The following is a 21770-nucleotide window of genomic DNA, read 5'->3' as shown; positions in this document are numbered from 1 at the left end:
GTTATAGTAAAGAAGTTTAAAAACACCACATACATGAATTACAAAATAATGCCTTTTCTTTGGATTCTGTTCAGTTTACCTGGCAAGGCTCCTCAGAACAATGGAAACAATTTCCACCTCCCACGAACAGGCCAGAACTTAGAACTCAGGTTATATAAGACTCCAATCTTTCCTTTTTCTGTTTTAAGTTTTTACAAAGACAATAAATTATAAAATGTATAAATTTAATAAACTTTAAGAAAAGTCTCCAGATCATCAACTATAGGTAACTTATCTAACAATCCATTATTAAGGAAATTCGAACCATGAGTGGAGATGGGTTGAACTGCTTAGTAAAGGAAGTCAAGGCACATGGTAGTCAAATGCAGACACCAGGCACAACCTCCTCCTCTAACACAGTGTCTCCCTTCAAAGCAAGCCCAGCCAAAAGGAACAAAAGACCCAAGCCTTTGACTGCAGGACCTTGTTTTATTTCATTTTTTGGACACATAATCTCACTAGGTAGCTTTGGCTGCTTAGGATTTGCTTTGCAGACCAGGTTGGTCTCAAAACTCAGGTATTGCCTACCTCTGTCTGTCAAGTGCTGGGATTAAGGCATGCCCTGCCTAGAGACCAAAATAAAGAGAAATTTCACAATATAATCTCAAATTCCTCAATAAGCATTTTTACTTTAATTTTAAAAACTACAATGTTAAGGTCTGAATCAATCCACTTCATTAAACCGGTCTCATTACCCACATAAGTTTTGAAGATGAAAATTGTTTATGCCAGATGGTAGTGGTGCACACCTTTAATCCCAGCACTTGGGAGGCAGAGGCAGGTGGATCTCTGTGAGTTTAAGGCCAGCCTGGTCTACAAAGTGAGTTCCAGGACAGCCAAGGCTGATACACAGAGAAACCCTGTCTCAAAAGAAAAAAAACATTTGTTGAGGTTTTTCAATACAGGGCTTCTTTGTGTAAGCTTGGCTGTCCTAGAACTAGCTCTGTAGACCAGGCTGGCCTCAAAAATTAAATTTTTAAATAGTTTCTTTAAACGCTTTCCACTCTCCATACCATCCCGATTGTAAATAAACAAATTAATGAAAGAAAGAAAGAAAGAAAGAAAGAAAGAAAGAAAGAAAGAAAGAAAGAAAGAAAGAATCTGTCCAGGCTGGAGAGAAGGTTCAGCAATTAAGATTACGTATTACAGACGACCTGAGTTCTGTTCCCAATACCCATATCAGTTGCCTGCCTGTAACACCATGAACACTAATACTCACGTACACAGACATAAGTCAAGAAACTTAAAAAAATTTCAATCTTTCCCATTTTCAAAAATTTTATATATAACATATAACAGAGTTTCCCACTACTTCACCCCAGTATTAGGACTTGAACACAGGACCCTGGGTATGCTGACCAAGTACTGTGCTAGGAGCAGCACCTCCAGCTGTCAGCCATTTTTAAGTATACAGTTCTATGGCATTAAGTACACTCACTCACCTTGGTTATAACTACTACCACTATCTACCTCCTGAACTTTTCAATGTTCCCCAAGTGAAATGCTACGGTTCACGATAAACTCTATTTCCTCCTTTGCCCCTGCCTTCGGCAACAGTCCTGATTCCTGTCTGTGGGCTCCACTGCCTAGGCGGTTCCTGTAATACGCCACACTGTGCAATACCTGGCCCTTTGCGTCTGGCTTTTTCATGCAGTATAATTTCCAGCAGCATGTGCCAGAATTTCTCTTCTTTTTCAGTCTGAATAATATCCCACTGTATATCTACACCACACTGTTTATTAATTCACCCATCAATGGACCCATGGGATGCATCATTCTGATTTTTTAATCATCTGGGATTTTGAAGCTACACAAACAAAAAAGAGAAACTGATGTTGCTAGTATTTCTCAAGGAAAAAAAAAAAAAGCCATTCAGGCTGGAGAGATGGTTCCAAAGGATCTAAAGCCCTCTTCTGGTCCCTGCAGACATTGCATGGGCATGGTGCACAAACATGTATACATGCAAACAAAACACCTACAGACATAAAATAAAAATAAATTTTAAAATACACATACGTTTTTATAAAAACAACAACAACATAAAAACAGTAAAATGCCTGCTCTTGAGCCATGGAATTAAACTTGAAATTGTAATAGAAACACAGCTGGAAAATCCCCAAATACATACCTGAAGATTAAACATACCTCTAAAGTAACAGACAGGTTATAGAAGTCCTAAGAAATGCTTCTAACTAAAAGTATATAACTAGAAGTTTGATACTTCTAACTAAAGGAAAATAAAACATCAAAAGTGTGGGGTCCTGAAAAAAAAAGAGAAAAATTTTACAGTATTAAAAGTATTAGAAGAGAGATCTAAATGAACATCACAAACTTTATGTTTTCACTCAGAAATCTAGGAAATAATAGAGAAAATCAATCTAAAGTAAGTGGTAGAAAATATATCTAGAGTAGAAATCAGCGTCACTTCAGCAGCACATACACTAAGAATTAGAATGGTACAGAAGAGTAAGACTCTATAAAAAATAATAAAGTAGCCGGGCAGTGGTGACACACACCTGTAATCCCAGCACTTGGGAGGCAGAGGCAGGTGGATCTCTGTGATTTCGAGGCCAGCCTGGTCTACAAAGCTAGTCCAGGACAGGCTCCAAAGCTACAGAGAAACCCTGTCTCAAAAAAATAAAATTAAATTTAAAAAAAAAAAAATAATAATAATAATAATAAAATAGAAATCAATGAAACTAAAAACAAGTACAAATCATGAAGGACAAAAGCCTGATGAAATCAAAACTTACTCCTTAAAAATATAAATAAAATCAATAAATTGAGCCAAGAGGATAGCTCAGTGGGGCTTGCTGCACAAGCCTGATGTCCTGAGTTCAAAGCCCAGACCCATGGTTGAAGGAGAAAACCAACTCCTATAAGTTGTCCTATGATCTTCACATGCATTGTATGACACGCATGCACGCACACACAAGCACATCATATATACACTATAATAATGGCTGCTATTAAAAAAAAAAAAAAAGCTGGTAAACTGGGGGGTGTGGGGTGGGTGGGTGGGTGGCGCACACCTTTAATCCCAGCACTCCGGAGGCAGAGGCAGGTAGATCTCTGTGAGTTCAAGGCCAGCCTGGTCTACAGAATGAGTTCTAGGACAGACTCCAAAGCTACACAGAGAAACCCTGTCTCAAAAAAACAAAAAAACAAAAAGCAAACAAACAAAAAACTGGTAAACATCTACCCAAATTAGTGGAGAGAAGATATAAAAACTATTAATATCAGGGGTTAGAGAGATGGATGTGAGGTTAAGAGGACGAGCTGATTTTGCAGAGGACCCTGGTTCTGTTCCCAGTACCTACATGGTTGACTCCAGGTCCAGGAGACCTGATGCCTTCTTCTGGCCTCAAACACCAGGCACTCATCTAGTGCACAAACATACTTGAAGGCAAAACATTCATATACATGAAAATATTAAATTACTAATATTAACAAAGAAAGGAGGCTGGAGACAGCTCAGCAGTTAAGAGCACATAGTGCTTTCAGTTTCCAGCACCAGGTAAGGTGACTCTGAATGTTTGTGACTCCAGCTCCAGGGAACCCAACACTGTCTTCTGGACTCTGCAGATACAATACCCATCTTCACAAACCCATATATAAACACACACTCATATACATGCAACTTAAAAATAAATAGACAAAATGAAATGCAACTGATCAGCACTGGTCCTACAGCCATTAGTAAGTGTGTCATGAAGAACACTACCCCACAGATTTATTAGGCCAAATGCAACATACTAATGCTACAAAGAAAACTTAAGTAAATGTAGGCATAGGGCTGCACACCTGCAATATCAGTACTTAAGAGGCTGAGGCAGGATAATTTATAATAAACATAACCTTACTCCAGATATGCAAAGTTAGTTCAAAATTCAAGAATAACATCCATTATAGCAACTAAGGAAGAAAAATTCTATAATTGTATTAATATGCAAAAAAAAAGGTTAAACTCTAATATACCTTCACACACACACACACACACACACACACAACCCAGCAAACTACAAAAGGGAAGTTCAACTTTATTTTTTTTTTTTAAAAATTAAGTGTTACATCAGATACTTTCCTGCAATTAAAATTAAGAACAAGATGCCAGGCAATAGTGACAAGCCTTTAATCCCAGCACTCAGGAGGCAGAGGCAGGTGAATCTCTGTGAGTTTGAGGCCAGCCTGGTCTACAGAGTGAGCTCCAGGACACAGAGAAACCCTGTCTCAAAAAACAAAGACAAATAAACAAAAAAGACAAAAGCCTCAAAAGCCAGCATAGTACTAAAGGAGAACAAAGTGGGAGTACTAATAGTTCCTCACCTCAGCCGTTAGTGACATTCAGGAGCTGAGGCTGGGACAGTGCAAAGCATTCAAGAGGCCATGAGCTCAGTCCCTAGCACCACTGAGCCCTATTATCCCAGCACCTGGGAAACTGGATCAGGAGGAGTAGAGTTCAGTCATATAGTGACTTCTAGGCTACCCTAGGATATTGATCCTGTTTCAATTTTTAAAAAAAGTACTGTGATATTACTAAAAAAGAAACAAAATATAGCCTAGAAATATACACACATATAGTCCACCAAAGTCTGACAAAAAAGCAAAGGCAATTCAGAGAACACAGGACAATCTTTCATTCCATCAAATAACAACAGAACAAGGGAGCCACACTAGAACGTGAGTCTGGAGTCGTTAAGACAGTACGGCAGGGAAAGACGCTTACCACCAAAAGTAACAACCAAACTTTGATCTCAGGACCTACAAGATGGAGAGATTCCTCCAAGTTATTCTCTGACCTCTACACATGTGCTCTGGCACATGGGCACACATGGGCACACACACATATATGCGCACACAATAAATTAAAAAAAAATTTTTTTTTAAGATTCTAGGGAGTTGAGGCTGGAGAGATGGCTCAGAGGTTAAGAGACTGCTCTTCCAGAGGTCCTGAGTTCAATTCCCTGCAACCACATGGTGGCTCACAACCATCTGTATTGAGATCTGGTGCCCTCTTCTGGCCTGCAGTCATACATGCTATATACATAGTAAATAAATAAATATATCTTTAAAAAAAAAAAGATTCTAGAGAGCTTGGCATGGTAGCAAATGCCTTTAATCTCAGCACTCAAGAGGCAGGAGCAGGTGGATTTCTGTGAGTTCAAAGCCAGCCCGGTCTACAAAGTGAGTTCCAGGACTGCTAGGGCTATACATTGAAACCCTGAGTTTAGAGACCTTATCCATCTTAGAGAGGCCTGGGTTTGATTCCCAGCACCCACACTAGGTGTAGTAACACCCACAACTCCAGTTCCAAGGGATGTGCATCCTCTTCTCACTTCCTCTGGCACCAGGCATACACATGGTGGGCATGTACACATGCAGGCAAAACACTCACACATATAACATCAAATAAATAAACCTAAACCAAGTTCCAATTCTAAACACATCTTATACCTACACACACAAACACATAAAACCTTATAATGGGGCCACATACCAAAATGTAAAACAAAAAAATTGTAAAATTCCAAAAAGGATGGGTACGATGTAGACACCAGTGGTCCTAACTGGAAGGCTATCAAGCCATGCAAAGACACCTCCTGCCAAGTGGAGGAATCCGATCTGAAAGCACCACACCCTGTATGAATTCACCTAGATGACATCCTGGAAAAAGCAAAACTGTGGAGATAGTGAGGTGGACAGTGTTGCTAGGGCTCAGGAAGAGAAGGGGAGTTTACCTGAGGATTCAGAGAACAGCCTGGACAACACAGTAAGACCTATTTAAGTCGGGTGGTGGTGGCGGCACACGTTTTTTAATCCCAGCACTTGGGAGACAAAGACAGGTAGATCTCTGTGAGTCCTAGGCCAACCTGGTCCAAAGAGGGAGTACCAGGACATCCTGGGCTACACAGAAAAACACTGTCTCAAAAGATCAAAAACCATCAGTATCTCATACCTGTAATCTAGCACTTGGGTTGAGGTAGCTTCAAGGCCAACCTGGACTAGCCTGGGCTAAATAGCACAACCTGTCTCTAAACAAACTAGTCAATCAATAAACAGAGCAACTCATAAATTATAAAAAAAAATCTAGATGTTCTTGGGTTTGGAGATGACCTTCTAGACATAATCCCAAAAGTACAAACCCTGAAAGAAATTATTTGTCTACACTGAAATTAAAAATTTTCCTTGGGCCCGGCAGTGGTGGCACACGCCTTTAATCCCAGCACTCGGGAGGCAGAGGCAGGCGGATCTCTGTGAGTTTTGAGGCCAGCCTGGTCTACAAAGCGAGATCTAGGAAAAGCACAAAGCTACACAGAGAAACCATGACTCGAAAAACAAACAAAAAAACAAACCTTTTTTGGGGTGAAGCAGTAATGTAAGCCACAGACTGCAAGAAAATATCTGCAAAATCCTTATCTGATAAAGAGCTGATATCCAAAATATGCAAAGAATTCTTAAAATTCAATAATAAAAAAAAAAACAAATAAATTATGGTCAATATACCAGAATAGATTCTTTTAGTAAATGTGTATGAGTGTGGGGCTGGGGAAGGGAAGGGTGAATGGGAGGGTGGGCAAAAGAAAAAAAAAATCAAATGCTCTTAGTCTATGTTTTATACACCTACAAGAGAATATCCTACCAGGTAACTTATAAACAATAAAAATGCACTTGGCTCATAGTTCTAGAAGCTGGAGGGCTAAAGAGGAGTCAGTGGTAGCACATGCCTGTAATCCCAGCACTGGACAGTCTGAGGCAAAAGTGAAGTACAAGGCCAACCTAGGCTACACAGCAAAAAACGATGCTTCACAAAAACAAGACAGAAAGAAAAACAGACAACTAAGCCTCATCTAGTGAGGCTTCTCCCGTGACAGAGGCACCCACCACATGGTTAAGACAGCGTATGAGAGGGAGAGCGTCCAACAAACCCGTTCTAGACAGCAGAGTGAGAACACTGAAGAGATGGTTCAGTGGGGCAGTGCTCGCCCTGCGAGGCTGAAGACCAGAGTCCCGATCCTCAGAACCCATGGAAATGCCATGTGGGCATGGTAGCCCGTATGGAATTACTGCCTCAGAAGCCAGAGGCCAGGGATCCCAGAGCAAACCTGCTAATGAGACTAGCTAAGGGTCTGACTGAGAGGCCCTGTACCAATAATGTGAGTCTCAGCATCAACCTCAGGCCTCCACATATATGTGCACATATGTGCATACACACACACACACACACACACACACACACACACACACACACACAAGCACACACACAAGCACACGCGTGCACACACACGCATACTATACAACATGAAAATGGAGAAAGGAAAAAAGAGAACAGTAACATCAACCTAGTCATGAGGGCAGAGCTCTCATAACAACATTGATTACTAATTTGCTGCATGTTGAGACAGAGCCTTGAGTGCTTGCCTAGCATGAGGCCTTGGGTTCAATCACTAGAACCCCCCTCCCAAAGGCAGGGTCTTGCTATGAAGCCCAGACTGGCCTTGAACTCACCACCTTCCTGTCTCAGCCTCCCCACATCTGGCTGTCAATCATCTCTTACAGGCCCCAGCTTTCAACATTGATGCATTCAGATTATGCTTCCAGCACATGGACTTATGAAGGAAATCAGAGAACCACAAATTATTGTTATCACTATTCATTTACTAGAATGGCAAAAAGCCAAAATAACCAGGGGGAAGACGTGAAATAACAAGAAACTCCATTTTCTGCTTTATGAATGAAAAGTGATACAGCCATTTTGGAAGACCCCTTGGCAGTATTTTTACAAACTAAACATAATCTTACCACATAATCCAACAATCCTGTTCCCTGGTATTTACTCGAAGGTGCTAAAAGTATGGCCATACAAAAATGGCACATGAATGTTTTCAGCAGCTTTGTGCACAAATGCCAAACTTGGAAGCAACAAGATAAGTAGATAAACAGACTGGTATATCTATACCATGGAGTGTTATTCAGCACTACAGGGAAATCAGCTACACCAAGACAGGAAGACATGAGGGCATCTCAAAAGCAGGCTGCCAAGTGAAAGGTAACATGAAAGACTTAATGAGGGGAGGGGCAAACTGTGGAGGCAAGGAAAAGACTACAGTCTGCCAGGTGTTTTGGAAGAGAAAAAGGGGACGAATGGATGGAGAAAAGAGAATGGGGGATGGGCACTAGAATCATCTTGTCACACATTTGCCCAAGCTCTACGATCTGTCGCACCAAGAATGAATCCTATTGCCAAACATGACTGTACTTAACAGCATCTGGTTCAGCACTCTACTTGAGACATTAGAAATGGAGGAAATCAGGAGCTGGGGGCACACAGAAACTGAACTTTCTACTCACTTTTTCCATACACCTAAAACTCCTTCCAACATCTACTGAAATAGAGATGCCTTGGGGAGCAGACAAAAAGGAAGAGAGATTCTTCAGACTGTAGGAGCCATCTTGCCCAAGACTGACTGCTACCTCCCTAAAGAAATTCCCGCACGCTCCAGAAGAAACCAAAACTGACTTAGGGTTGGGGACCTAGGGGCTGGGGGCCAGAGTCTCCTCAGAGTCTTGCTTCCCAAAGGCCGCCCTGCTGCCACACACCTTACTCTACTATTATAAGTAGTGGCCTTTAAAATGTCTGAGGGGCAAGGAGACACCTGACAACTTTACTTCCTGTAGGAATTCTAATGGGCTTATGGGTTCTATCAACCTGAAAATAAGAATGATTTGTTCCAAGGTTAAAAACATTAGCACTGACTGACAAGGAAGTATAAGGCTAATTTGAAGGAAAACAAACAAACAAGCAAACACTGCTTCTGAATACTGACTTGAGGCTGTGTGTATTTGTCTCATGGGCATAGGCTCACAGGCCATAGATTTCATATGGTTTTCCTTGACTACCACAGATCAAAAGCCAAGGCAGGGTGGTCATGGGCAAAGGGCCCTCATGCCATTTCAAATCACAGTGGGGGAAAACTTCCTTCTCTTCTCTTCTCTTCTTCTCTCCTCCCTTCCTCCCTCTCTCTCCCTCTCTCTCTCTCTCTCTCTCTCTCTCTCTCTCTCTCACACACACACACACACACACACACACACACACACACACACACACGTACCTTACACTTCTCCTCCCTCATACAGAAATCCTCCCACCCCCATCCTCACTCAAGCTGTATTCCAACAAAGAACTGCACCCTCATGATGACCAGAGTCAGCCAGCTATCAAGGGAAAGGGCCCTCAGTAGAACATGAGCTTACAATTCTAGTACATTAACACCACCAGCCAGCCATCATTAATGGCTGCTAACATCACAAAAGACAGCTAGCTATTCAGTCTTTTCGTTGTTGTTATTAAGACAGTCTCTCAACTTAGCCCTGGCCATCTGGAAACCAGGACATGTATAGGCCACACTAGCCTTGAATTCAGAGAGATCCACCTGATCTCCAGTGTTGGGATTGAAGGCCCACATTACTGGAATTTAGCTGGTGTCAGATCCCCCACTGGGACTGGAGGTACAGCCAGCTGTGAGCCACCATATGGTTGCAGGGAATTGAACCTGGGTCTTCTAGAAGAGTAACAGATGCTCTTAACCACTGAACCATCTCTCCAGCTCCTATCTGCCTTTTAAAAACATGTATCATTCACCTATAAAGCATTCATGAAAAAAACATTGAAACAAGTCTCTAATTCCAATTATGAATTTAAAGAAACTATAAGACCAAACCAACTAAAGTGGCATAATGGAAACGCAATCAGAAAAAGGCAGACATCAGGGAAGTTTACAGAAAGCAGTCACCGAGATGGCTGCCTAAGCATGAGAATATGAGTTCAGGACCCTAGCACCCATGTGAAAACCACATGGGACCCTGCTTGCATGCCGACAACCCCAGTGTCGACAAGGCAGAAGACCGACAAGACAGACGACCCCCCCCCACTTCGAACTAGCTGGCCTGCCGGCCTAGCCAAAAAATAAAAAGGGGGAGAGACTCCTATTTCAAAGGGATACAGTGGAAAGCAAAGGAGCAGGGCACCTTGTGTCCTCTCAGGCTTCCCTATTTGCACACACAGGCACACATGTCCATATAAATAAATGCACACACACAACGCATCCAAAAAACCTCAACTAAAGGGAAGAGAAAAACTAACCTAATTTCTTCCACAAATTTAATAGGGAGGAAAACAGATGGCAGAGAAATCTATAGATTAAAAGATTTAAATAGCAGAGAAAGAACCATATTTGGCTCCTGCTTTGAACAAGCTGTTTTAAAGAGGTTATTATAGGACAATTGGGGAGACAAACAGTGGATGTTTCGTTCCACTCCATGAGTAAAAGCAAGCAGTGGCCAACACTGGCAATTTCAACAATTAGAATGCTGAGGCAGGAGGATTGCCAGGTGTTCGAGGCCAGCCTGAGCTACATAGTGAGACTCTTACTTTCTCTGTTATTAATTTATTACAAAAATAAGGCCAACACTAGGGGTAGTGTTGTGGCATACAACTGGAGTTCTGGCTAGTCAAGAAGCCCAAGTGGAAAGACCACCGCCCCCACAAGACCAGTTAATCTGGCAGACAGACTTAGTAAGACCCCACTGAGAGGAGGGAGACCAGTATTTCAGACACCCCACACACACACATAAAATAAAATAAACTTTAAATGATACAACTAAGAGCAAAATCTGAGTAAGTCTTAGGAATTGAGGCTCTTTTCAATGCCAGGATGGAACAAAGGGCTTTGTGCATGTAAGGCAAAGGTTCTACAGCAAGCTGCAATCCCAGATAAGGAAAACTGAGATGGAAGGTGGGGAAATGGCTCACTAGGCAGAGTTATTCCTCCAAGTCTAGGATGACCACAGCACAATAAGCTGTCTGATATCACCTATTATAAGAACCGTACTACAGTGGCCATAGCAAGTGCTGGAGAGATGCAGGAATCCGGACCCCTCACACAGGAACTTGGCATGATGCAGCTGCTTTAGAAAATGGCTTAGTATCCTCTTGACTAAAATCAAGTGTACAAAGTAGAGGGAATCTAGGGAGATGTCTTAGTGGGTAATGTGATTGCTATGCAAGTATAAGGACCTGAGTTTAGCACCTAAATAAAAGGTAGATGGCAGTGGCTATCTGTAATCACAATGTCAGCAGGCACAGATGGATCCTGGGGGCTTAATGTTCAATCAGTCTAACCAAAATAGAGAATTCCAGATTCAGAGAGATCCTGTCTCAAAAATAAGGTAGAGAACAAAATGAAGATATACAGTGTTAACCTCTGACCTCCGAATGCACGTGCACATACCACATGTACACACACACAAAGAAAGTATAAAAAGTAGTTAGCAGCTCTTTAAACTAATCATGTACTTACCATATGGCATTGGGCATTTATTCCCCCAAAATGAAGCCTTATGTTCACATAAAAAATACACAAATGTTTATAGCAGCTTTATTTGTAACAGTCAAAAACTGGAAACCACTTTTCTGGAATATCCTTCAGCGGATGCATCCATACAATGGAATACTACCACGTAACAGAGGTACTACTGGCACGTAAGGCAAGCAACTATATATATATATAAAAAGAGGTTAATTATGGTAACAAGTAGAAAAGTTTTGTTAAAGTTTTTGAAACATGGTAATAATGGTTCCTATTTTCTTGAACACTTCTACTTAATAAACTAATAGGAAAGCAAATATTTCTGCACTAATTACAAACCACTATTTTAGGAGGGATTTGAACTAGAATTCCTGCGTTTTATTAATAAATACTAATGTAATCTCTGAGCAGTAAACACTAAGTAGCTCCATGTTCAACTTTTTCTTAAAATCTTCAACTCAATTTCCTATGTGGCCCAAAGTTCTGGTATATATAAGTCTTTGTAACATCAATTTATCAGAATTTAAAGGTGAATGCAAATTAATGAAAAGCCTAGCTTAAAGCCATCTTCAACTTAAATACATAATCACTTATAAGAAAATCATTACATGTAATCTTTTAGTGTAATAAATGTGAAGCCATTTTAATGTTCCAGAGCAGCTAAGTCCTTAGCAAATACTCTAAAGTTAAAAGAACATTCTAATGTCCTCTCTACTCCTCAGGAGGCTTTGAGCTGTCCAGTCAGCTCTATAGAAAAAAAGAGCACAACCAGCTGCTAATAAGTGAACCAACAGTCTTCAAAAACAGTGTCTTCCATGGCCCGATCACCCTAGCAAGAACACGCCACACCTATGTGTATGTGATTAGTAGTCTGTAGTGTTGTGGGTGTGATCCTGAAATAGTTTCCGCCACTAAATGCTAATCTACCAGTCAAGAGAGCAGAAGAGAAAGCTGTGTGAAAGCACACAACAGCCGGCTTTTCTAGTTCCCACAGAGGAAGTGCCGTGAGTTTTCTCAGCTTCAGAAGGTATAAGAATACCTACCTATTCATTGCCCTCATGTCTACCCCAGTTTTACAATTTCCAGTTTGTCTGAGAAAGAACTCATCAAGGAAGATGGCCACCTGCCCAGTCCAATGTCACCAAAGGAACTCGTAACGTTGCTTCCCAGAGCCTTCTGAGCTCCTATACTATGACAGGTAGCTGTTTCACAAAAGAAACTGAGATAGGGCCCCAGCAGACTAGGATCCAGACGTCTCCCTTACTGGTCTACTACCCTTTTTCTGCCTCTCTTTCCTCTTCTGTCCTAAACTACCCGTGGAAGCACAAGGTAGACTCTAGAAGGCTCTAGCTGTTTCCCTTTGCTTTTTAACAGCTAAAGATCCAAAAGGAGTTTTCAAAGACTACCCGTGCCAATGACGCTAAAAGCAACAGCACTCACCAGTCAGACCCTTCCTCAGGAGACAAAGTCATGCCATGACAGTAACTTAGGAATTAATATATCAAACTCTCAGCAATTCTCAACTGTGAATTACAGGTAGCATAGAATCCACAATATGTCATCATCATCTTTTTTTTTTTTTAAATTGGTTTTTCAAGACAAGGTTTCTCTATGTAACAGCCCTACCTGTCCTGGAACTCACTTTGTAGACCAGGCTGGCCTCAAACTCAGAGACCCACCTGCTGTGTGCCGCCGCCGCCACCACCATCCAGCAAGACTTCTAAATTCTTTCCTACTCAACCTGTGTTCATCTGTCTGATTGATCAGACGCCCAGCAGGAACACCAATCCCATGACAATATTGAAGAACAAGCCACAAGACCAACACTAAAGAGAAGCCATCAGCACTGGTACATAGTGAACTAGATGATGGTGCTGTGGGAAGAATGCTGTGGCCTGGGTAAAGAACACAGCCCTTAGCACCTAACACTCAAAGCTGGGTAGTTATCAAGCCCAGCACTGAGCCAGGATCTTCCTTAATCTGCTCCTCCCACTCACATTCTTACCTCCTTAGCTCAAAAGCTGATTCCTTAGACTTGGTTTTTAGGGTGCCGGAGTGCAGCTTGGTGATAGAGTGATAACTCCCTAGCTCATGATGAGAACCCAGGTCTAACTCCCAGAACTATCCAAACAGACAGAAGTAAAGTCTTTTCCCCTGAAGTCTCCTTGATATCTCTTTTGTTAATGCATAGTCCCCAAAACATGACTGAGAAAGTCACTGAAGCCTTGACAAACCAGAGACTTCCCAGGACAGCCACACAGCCTCATCGTCATGAAGGTAGGAAAGTATCAGGCAACTTCCACAGAAGTTTCTGAACACCAGGTCAGGAGCAAGGGCTCTGGCTCTTTATCATCCTTCCTTCTTTACCACAAGCACCCTTAAATCTCTAAGAAAAGAGCTTCTGGCCCCGCCTGGTGGCACATACCTTGGAAGGCAGAGGCAGGATGATCTCTGAGTTTGAGGCCAGCCTGGTCTACAAAGCAAGTTCCGGGACAGCCAGAGCTAGAGAAACCCTGTCTCAGAAATACAAACAAGATAAAAACAAAACAAAGAAAAGGGCTTCTGGCTCATTTCCATGGGCAAGAAAGTGCTGATGGGCAGCATCCTGCAGTACAGCGGTGGGACCAGGTACGTGGAAACAATTGGAAAAGTAAATACATAAAAATAAAAATAAAAAATAAAAGGAAGCCGGGCGGCGGTGGTGGCGGCGCAAGCCTTTAATCCCAGCACTCAGGAGGCAGAGGCAGGTGGATCTCTGTGAGTTCAAGGCCAGCCTGGGCTACCAAGTGAGTTCCAGGAAAGGTGCAAAGCTACACAGAGAAACCCTGTCTCGAAAAACCAATTAAAAAATAATAATAATAATAATAATAATAATAATAATAAATAAATAAATAAATAAATAAAAGGAAGCCAGGCCTGGTGGCTTAGGTATTATCCTCGATACTCGGGAGACTGAGGCAGGAAAAATATTAGGATTAAAACCTGCCTGGGCTACAGAGTGTATTCAAGGCCAGCCTGGGTAATTTGGTTGAGACCCTGTCTCAAACAGTAAAAAGGAAAGGGAAAAAGCTCTGGGGATATAGCTCATTGATAATAGGTTTTTGTATCACACACACACAAGGCTCAGGGGTGAATCTCTGGCACCTCCAAAATAAATAAATAACAGAGCAAATGTAAATACCCTCTGGGCTTGGATTTGTGGCTTCAGGGGACAAAGGCTGGAGCAGTACATCCGGAGTAGTTTCCTTTTGAAAAGAAGACTTTAGGGTAAGACCCAAGTACTCATTTGTTTTCTCCTCTCTCTTTTTTCTTTTGTGGCATTACTAAGGATCGAACCTAAGGTCCATACAAGTGTTCTACCACTGGGCTACACCCCCAGCCCTAGTATAGTACTCTACATGAAATGTTTCTATCCACTGAGTAGAAGGGAATTCATTCATAAGGGAAGGGTTAAACATAAGCTAGTCCTTAACATGAAGCATGTTAAGGAAGAACCAAGATTCACGAATTAGGCAATTTGAGGAGTCAGGGTTCAAACTCTTTAAGTCTTAGGGGCACTCAGGGAGTCTAGTCAATCACCGCCACAAGAAATACAAGACGTAAAGGAGAGCAGGGGACAGTCAGTCTCAGAGTTCTAATGCCCTGTCCACGTGCTGTGTGTCCCAAGTCCGCAGCTGGAGGGTCAACTAGAGTCCAGGAACCATAATGTGCTCATCTCCCAGCACAGTTAAATCCCAAGAACACAGAAAAAATGGTAAGAATAACACTAAATTTAATGTCAGAATAGTGTTCAGAGCTTCCTCTGACTGAAGAACTCCATCCTATAGGAAGCTCCTATAGCAGGAAGGTAAACATCTCAGAAGTCCCCGAAACTGACCAGATTCACTAGGCCCCTCCCGGCCAGAGTAAGCAATAAAAGCTGAGGGTCCCTCTCAGGGGAGCAGAACCCAGCTGCAAAGAAGACTCTCAGATGACTGTGAGACAGACCAGCCTCCTGGAAAAGATTTAGACCAACTGAGGCACCTGGGAAGGACACTGTCCAACCTGTTAACCTGCCTGCAGGCTGTGCAGTGGGCTCCAGGTTCTCAGCTTTGTGAGCTGTCTCCATACTGGGGTGGGCTTTGGTGACACAGCTGTCTTTGAGTCATTTCTACTTCTGTAAATAACCTTTCACCCACATTCCTTTAAGTCACCCCAATAAAACTCATAGTTCACCAAGTTGGACCTTGGTAATACCCATACTTTGATCTGTTGTAAGTATCTGGGGTGAGTAGACAAGTATGCTGTGCCTCCCCAGGGAAAGGTCTGTCACTTGATGAATAGCACAATACTGATAAGTCCACTCAGAAGTCCAACTGTTTAAATACCTGTATTTAAAAGCAAAAACGAGGCTGGCAAGATGGCTCAGGAGGTTAAAGTTGCTTGCCATCAGTCAAGATGAACAGACTTCAATCCCCAAGACCCAGAAGAACACCAGCTCCCAATATGTTGTCCTATGACTTCCACTCCCTTACCTTGGCATGTATGTGCACACATGCATACATGCAGGCACACACATACAAAATAAGTAAATGTAATGTTTTAAGTAATAAAAAAATAGCAAAACTCCCTTAACAGCTAAAAAATAAGGCCACATAAATCAAAACAAAAATCATTCGGAACCCAGAGTCTCTTAGTAAGCCTTCTTAGAACTGTTTGATATACCTCTCTCAACACTAGGAAGTCTCAGAATGGAAAAATTAACTACTAACTGCTGGTGTCTTCTTCTGGGAGCGGGAAAGAATAGAAAGTCTGATGGAGTGATAAGCCGCTTAACAAGTTTACAATCAGTTTTTAAGCAGTAATCCCTCAGGGAAATGAACATTCCTCCCTGATCCTTCTGAGGGCAATACAAATATCCAAAGCTTCTGTATGTGAACCTTTTCAGGATTTACTTTAAACAGTAAAGGAGAACAACTTCTCATCTGTCAGAAGCAGACAGCACTTTGGATTTATAGTATCTTTTCTAGGAACAAACAAGACTTCAGTAAAATGCAATTAGAGACCTACCAGCTATTAGCTGACAGATTACCTAACCAGAGCTCATTCCTGAAGACCAAACTACTAGAGCCCCTCAGCAGCAATCTGTTGTCACAAAACCACAAGTTTATATCAGCCTTGCAAAGGCGGACAGGATGGAACCACAAATCTTTAACAAAAGGTGGTGACCATGGAGAGCGCCCTTGAATCGGGCAGAAATGACTGAGCCATGGAGGATCTCCTCTGGAAAATGAGGGCAGCTGTGAGGCGTTCCCCAGCACCATCCTGAGCCACGTGACTGCACTTTTCCATAAAAGGTGGGAGTTGTAACAGTAGTGTACAGAGCAGACACCAGCCCACCCCACAGATGGAGCCCACCAGCTCATCTTACCAGACCTTCACACAACTCTCTCTCTTTGCCAACCAGGGCAGACCTGAATGAGTGAGCTAAGAAAGGTTCACACGGGATTACTAATTCATTTCCTGAGGCCTCACTACAGATCAGTACCTGAAAATGAGAAGCAATTTCCAGACTGGTTTTCCATGCTAGAGCTACACAAACCACACACCATACTTCTCACACATATCATAACACAGTCCAAAAGCTTCATTTTATCAAAATAATTAAAAAAAAAAAAAAAAAAGAAAAGAAAGAAAGAAAGAAAAGAGACTCAGTAACCTAATCCAGCCAACACAGGGGCTCTTCCCAAAGGGAAACCAGGCTGGAAACATTCCCAGATTATGCACATAATTCACTAGGGCTCAGGTAAGATTCCATTTTGTAAGAGATGAACTTTAAACACAAAGTCACTGGTGGTGCAACATTCACACCCTTAGCACCACCGTCACCCCGAAATGAGAACCACTGCTGCCTCTGCCACAGCGACAACCTCACAGCGAGAAGCTGCCAACCATGAACTCCTGGAAAGTTCTATCAGGGCTCAGAAGAGCTCACCATCTCTGCCAACCTGAACGTAGCTGTCACTCACTGCTTTCGTTCACTACAGTCCAGGCAACACAGACAGAATAATTTTTTTTTCCTTTTTATATAAACATAAAAGGTGGGCCAAAAGGTCAAGAGCAGGCAGTGTCTTTCAGGGCTGACAAGATTCTTGCCGGGGATTGGGGGAGGGGAAGGAGCATTCTGGATGTTTCTATTCTTGGCAAGAAAAGGACCATCCAAAGACGCTAAGGCAAGAAGAACGTTCTCAGGAAGTTAATACCAGCCCAGCGCTAAGGAATGAGCTTCATCTTGGGGTGTGGTGATGGGGACCAAGATGTGGAGGACAGGAAGGGATCAGCGGGCAGGCTGCACTCTAGGGCATGGGAGGAGGCGGCAGAAGAGCGGTGAGAATGCATGGGGAGGTATGGACAGTTAGGAGGGAAGGAAGGTGGATAGCTAGAGGGAATTCCTAAGACAGCTCCGCCGAGGATGAAGGAACGAGGAGCCACTGATGCTCCCCACCCGCCAGCCCCCTGTGGGCGTGTGCCCCGCTGCGCGTGTGTGTGTGCCGACCCTCCCCGGCGGCGCAGGCCGCAGCGCCAGCACTTACCCCACGACTCCCTGGTTGTAGTTCCTCCGCTTCCACGGGGTCCCGCTGTACACGCCCCCGCCACCGTCCGCCCGGCCGCCCCCGGCCGCGCGCCCTCCGCTGGGCTGCAGCAGGCTGTAGTTGAGTCCGTAGGTGCTGGCCTTGTTGTCGCGCTTCCTCTTGTTACTGCTGCCCGAGGCCGGGTCGGCGGGCTCGGAGGTGGGGAGCGCGGCCGTGGGACGCGGGGACGAGGGCGCCGACGGGACCGGCGACGCCGAGGGGCCTGCCGCTGCCCGCCGTGCCCAGGCCGCCGGCTGGTGGTGGTTGTTGTTGTTGTTGGTCGTCTCCAGGGGCAGGAAGTCCCGCTGCTCCGCGGGCACGGCGAGGCCGCCCAGCGGGCGCTCACCCGAGCGGAACATGCCGGCCGGAGCCGGGGCCGTGCCGCCGGGGCTACCGGGGCCGCTGCCGCTCCCGCCGCTGGCCGTGCCGCCGCTCGCGCTGCTCGCGCCGCTGCTGTGACAGTGGTGGTTGAAGTAGAGGTTCCTCAGCCCTTGGGTCGTCTCCCAGATCTGCATCCACAGACTGTTGGACGGTCCGAGCTGCTCTGGCTGGAACCAGGCGATCCTCGGATCCATCAAACGGCGGCGGCCGCTGCCCCCGCCCCTCCCGGCCGCCCGCAGGGCCGCCGCCGCCGCCGCCGCCTCAGGCGCACGCCCGGCCTCGGCCGCCGCCGCCGCCGCCACCCGGGTTCCGCCACGGGCGGCGCGGTCGCGCAGGGAGCCTGGCCGGCGCCGGCGGCGTCGCTCCCGCCCTCGGGGCTCGCAGGCCCTCCCCCCTCCCTCCGCCCCTCCGCCGAGCCCCTGTCACCGGGGTTCCCGTGCAAATGGCGGCGGCGGCGGCGGCGGCGGCTCCCGAGATGGGCGAGCGGCGGCGGCGGCGGCGGCAGCGGCGGCAGCGGCGGCGGCGGCGGCGGCGGCGGCAGCGGGACGCGCCTGCTCCGTAGCGTCCGCGCTGCTCGGCCCCGGGGCGGGGCCTCCTCCGGCTCCGCCCCTCGCTCCGCTCCGCCCCGCCCCGCCGCCGCGCTCGCCCCGCCCTGTCCCGCTGCCCGCCGACCGCGGGCGTCCCGAGGCCGCACAGCGCGTCACAGAGGCCGCGGCAGGCTGCGGGCAGCGGGGCCGCAACCGCCCGGTCAAACGTCCCGCGCTGGCCTAGTCAGGGTCGCACGTACCTGGGCCTCCGGGCACCTCGGACGCGCGCGACGACGCCCGGCTCCGGTCCCTCTGCCGCACCGCCGAGGGACACGAGGCGGCTGCCGACTCCGCGGAAAGTGACTGGTTTGCGCCGCCCCACCTCGATCCGGCCGGCCCGCTCCGCCCCTCGGTCCGGGCGCGGCCCCGGGGCTCCCGGCCGCGCGCCGCGCGCGCACTGAAAGGGCGGGCTTCCGCTCAGGGGCCGGGCCTGCACGCGGCTGCACGCGCACCTCGGTTCCGGAGCGGTCTCGGAGGCACCCTGTGTCGCGCGTCCTGGCACCGCTGCCCGACTCGAGGGCCACGCAGCGTGGTCGCTCCATGATGCGCTTACAGGCTCAAAGCCCCTTAACTTTCGTAACTAAGAAAACTCGAAAGCCTTTTAAGCCTAAAATGACTACTCTACCGAAGCGGTTAGTGATGCTCTCCATAGAGTGGTCATTTGTGTAGCTTTCGCGGGGCGCGAAAAATACCCCCGAAAAGGGGGAATTTTCAGTACTTTAAATCATCAAGTGACGAGTGGAACACTTGAAGCGTGCTCACGTTTCAAGCTTGCTGCAAATTCCAGAACAAGTCTCTGACACGGGTTTTGGCCCTGTGCCCAGCTCAAATGTCCTGCAAAGTTTGGGTGGTTGTTGTTGGTTTTGTTTACTTATTTTGCAAAGGATAAAACTTGTTTGTCACAGAATGAAGCATTGAGCTACGTTTTTTCTCGCTAAAAAAGAATACAATGTCTACTGGCTGGGCTAATTGTAACTCTCAGTTGGTAGAGTGCTTTTCCTAGCACACAAGAAGCCCTGACATTGATTCCAGATCGTCCAGCTATGAAGCAACTTGGAATACATTAAGACTCTAGCGACGAGGGAGGGGGGGAAGCCTACTATGAACACCCACTGTGAAGACATTGTTAAACATGCTTTCATTCTTCCCCAAATCTCTGTACAGGTCAAAATACAAGTGGGTATACTCAGCTATTCAGCACATTTCCCCGAATGTCTGATAACAATTTAAATGCCACCAGCCACTGATATCTTAAATTTTTGTATATTTTAATTTTTTTCAGTTACAATAGTACCTATCAAAAGTTACTATTTGTTGTGTTTAAGTGATTTCTTCTTTCAGAAAACATAAAGAACGACTACAGTGTTGCTAAAATAACCAAATGAGATAATACATAAAAGTACACTATACAGGCTGGAGAGATGGCTCAGCATTTATGAGCACTGGCTGCTCTTCCAGAGGACCCAGGTACAATTCCCAGCACCCACAGGGCAGCTCACAATTGTCCAGTTTCAGAAGATCCAACACTTTTACACAGACATACTTGTAGCCAAAACACCAGTATACATCAAATAAAAAATAAAATGTACTTTATAAAGTCAAGTGTGGCTGAGCTGCCATACTTATTTCATGAGGCAGTGAGGAATGCTGGCTGCTCACCCCTGCCTGGCCCTGCCCACCCCTGCCTGTAGCTTAGCCACTTCTCCAGGCTGTCATGTCTGTGTGTCTATCCTTCATGCAGAGCTAAGTTAAACGACCTTAGAGAAGTGAATCAACCAGGACATTTGTCAGCTTTGCATGAATTTACTGCCTGGTTTGAGGAAGCAAAACGAAGGAAATATTCAAACTCAAATGGTGATTCATTCAATTACTTCAACAAATATGCCTTGGGCAGTTGTATGCCAGGTTCTGAGGATACAGCAATGAACAGCGCTGATAAAGTCCTTGCCTTCACAGACCTTGTATTCCAGTATGTGGGGCATACAAAGTCAGATACTGGTCAATGCTGGGGGGGGGGGGGGCGCAGACTAAAGGGATAGTGAGAGCATGCTATTTTTAGATGAGCTAATCAGGGAAGACTGCTCTGAGGTAGTGATATTTGAGGAGGGACTTAAGTAAGAGACTAGGCCATGACCATCTCAGGAATGATTTATTAGATGGAGTAGCAAGTCCAAAGGCCCTGAGGCAGAAATCTGCTTTGTGTATAACATAATAAGGCAATTTAATATTGAATGTGTGGCATAGATTATATTCTAGAAGAGTCCTTAAATATCATCCAACCCAGAGATGGCTTGTTTGGTAAAGTGCTTCCCATGTAAGCATGAAGATTTAAATTTGATCCCCAACACCCACATAAAAAGACCAGGCATAGTGGTTTATGCTGATAATCCCAGCGCAGCACAGCTCAACCAACCTAGCCTACTTGGCAAGCTCTGTCTCAAAAAACAAGGTTGAGCTGGCAGGATGGTTCAGTGAAGTTGCTTGGATTCCCATGGTGGAAGGAAAGAAACCACCTCCCTGAGCTGATCTCTGATCTCCACCTGTGTGCAGTGGCATGTCTCTCTCTCTCTCTCTCTCTCTCTCTCTCTCTCTCTCTCTCTCTCTCTCTCTCTCTCACACACACACACACACACACACACACACACAGAGTAAAAGATGTTACAAACACATGAAATCATCCAGCCTACACTACTACTAGCTATAGCAACACAAGACTAATCCCAGATACTTGAGAGGCTATATTACTGAAACCACCTACTTTATATTGACAAGGAAAGGGAAACACA

General features: G+C 45.1%; 1 protein-coding gene across 3 annotated transcripts in view; it reads right to left on the bottom strand.

Annotated features, from left to right (window-relative positions):
* The window catches only part of Tent4b (terminal nucleotidyltransferase 4B), a 62148-nt gene extending 42804 nt beyond the window's left edge, over positions 1–19344 (bottom strand). For 2 of the 3 annotated variants that reach the window (XM_036187765.1, XM_036187767.1), the window contains exon 1: positions 17978–18649. In XM_036187765.1, coding sequence (XP_036043658.1) covers positions 17978–18591 — 614 coding nt within the window. In that variant the 5' untranslated portion in view covers positions 18592–18649. Of the gene's footprint in view, positions 1–17977; positions 18650–19184 lie in introns of those variants that run through there. The other variant, XM_036187766.1, reaches the window with a different exon arrangement.
* Positions 19345–21770: the final 2426 nt, after the last annotated feature.

Source organism: Onychomys torridus, chromosome 5 (genome assembly GCF_903995425.1).
Source record: "Onychomys torridus chromosome 5, mOncTor1.1, whole genome shotgun sequence".
In the NCBI taxonomy this organism is placed as follows: domain Eukaryota; kingdom Metazoa; phylum Chordata; class Mammalia; order Rodentia; family Cricetidae; genus Onychomys; species Onychomys torridus.
Note: the sequence above shows the minus strand (reverse complement) of the source record. Positions and strands in the feature narration are given on the sequence as shown.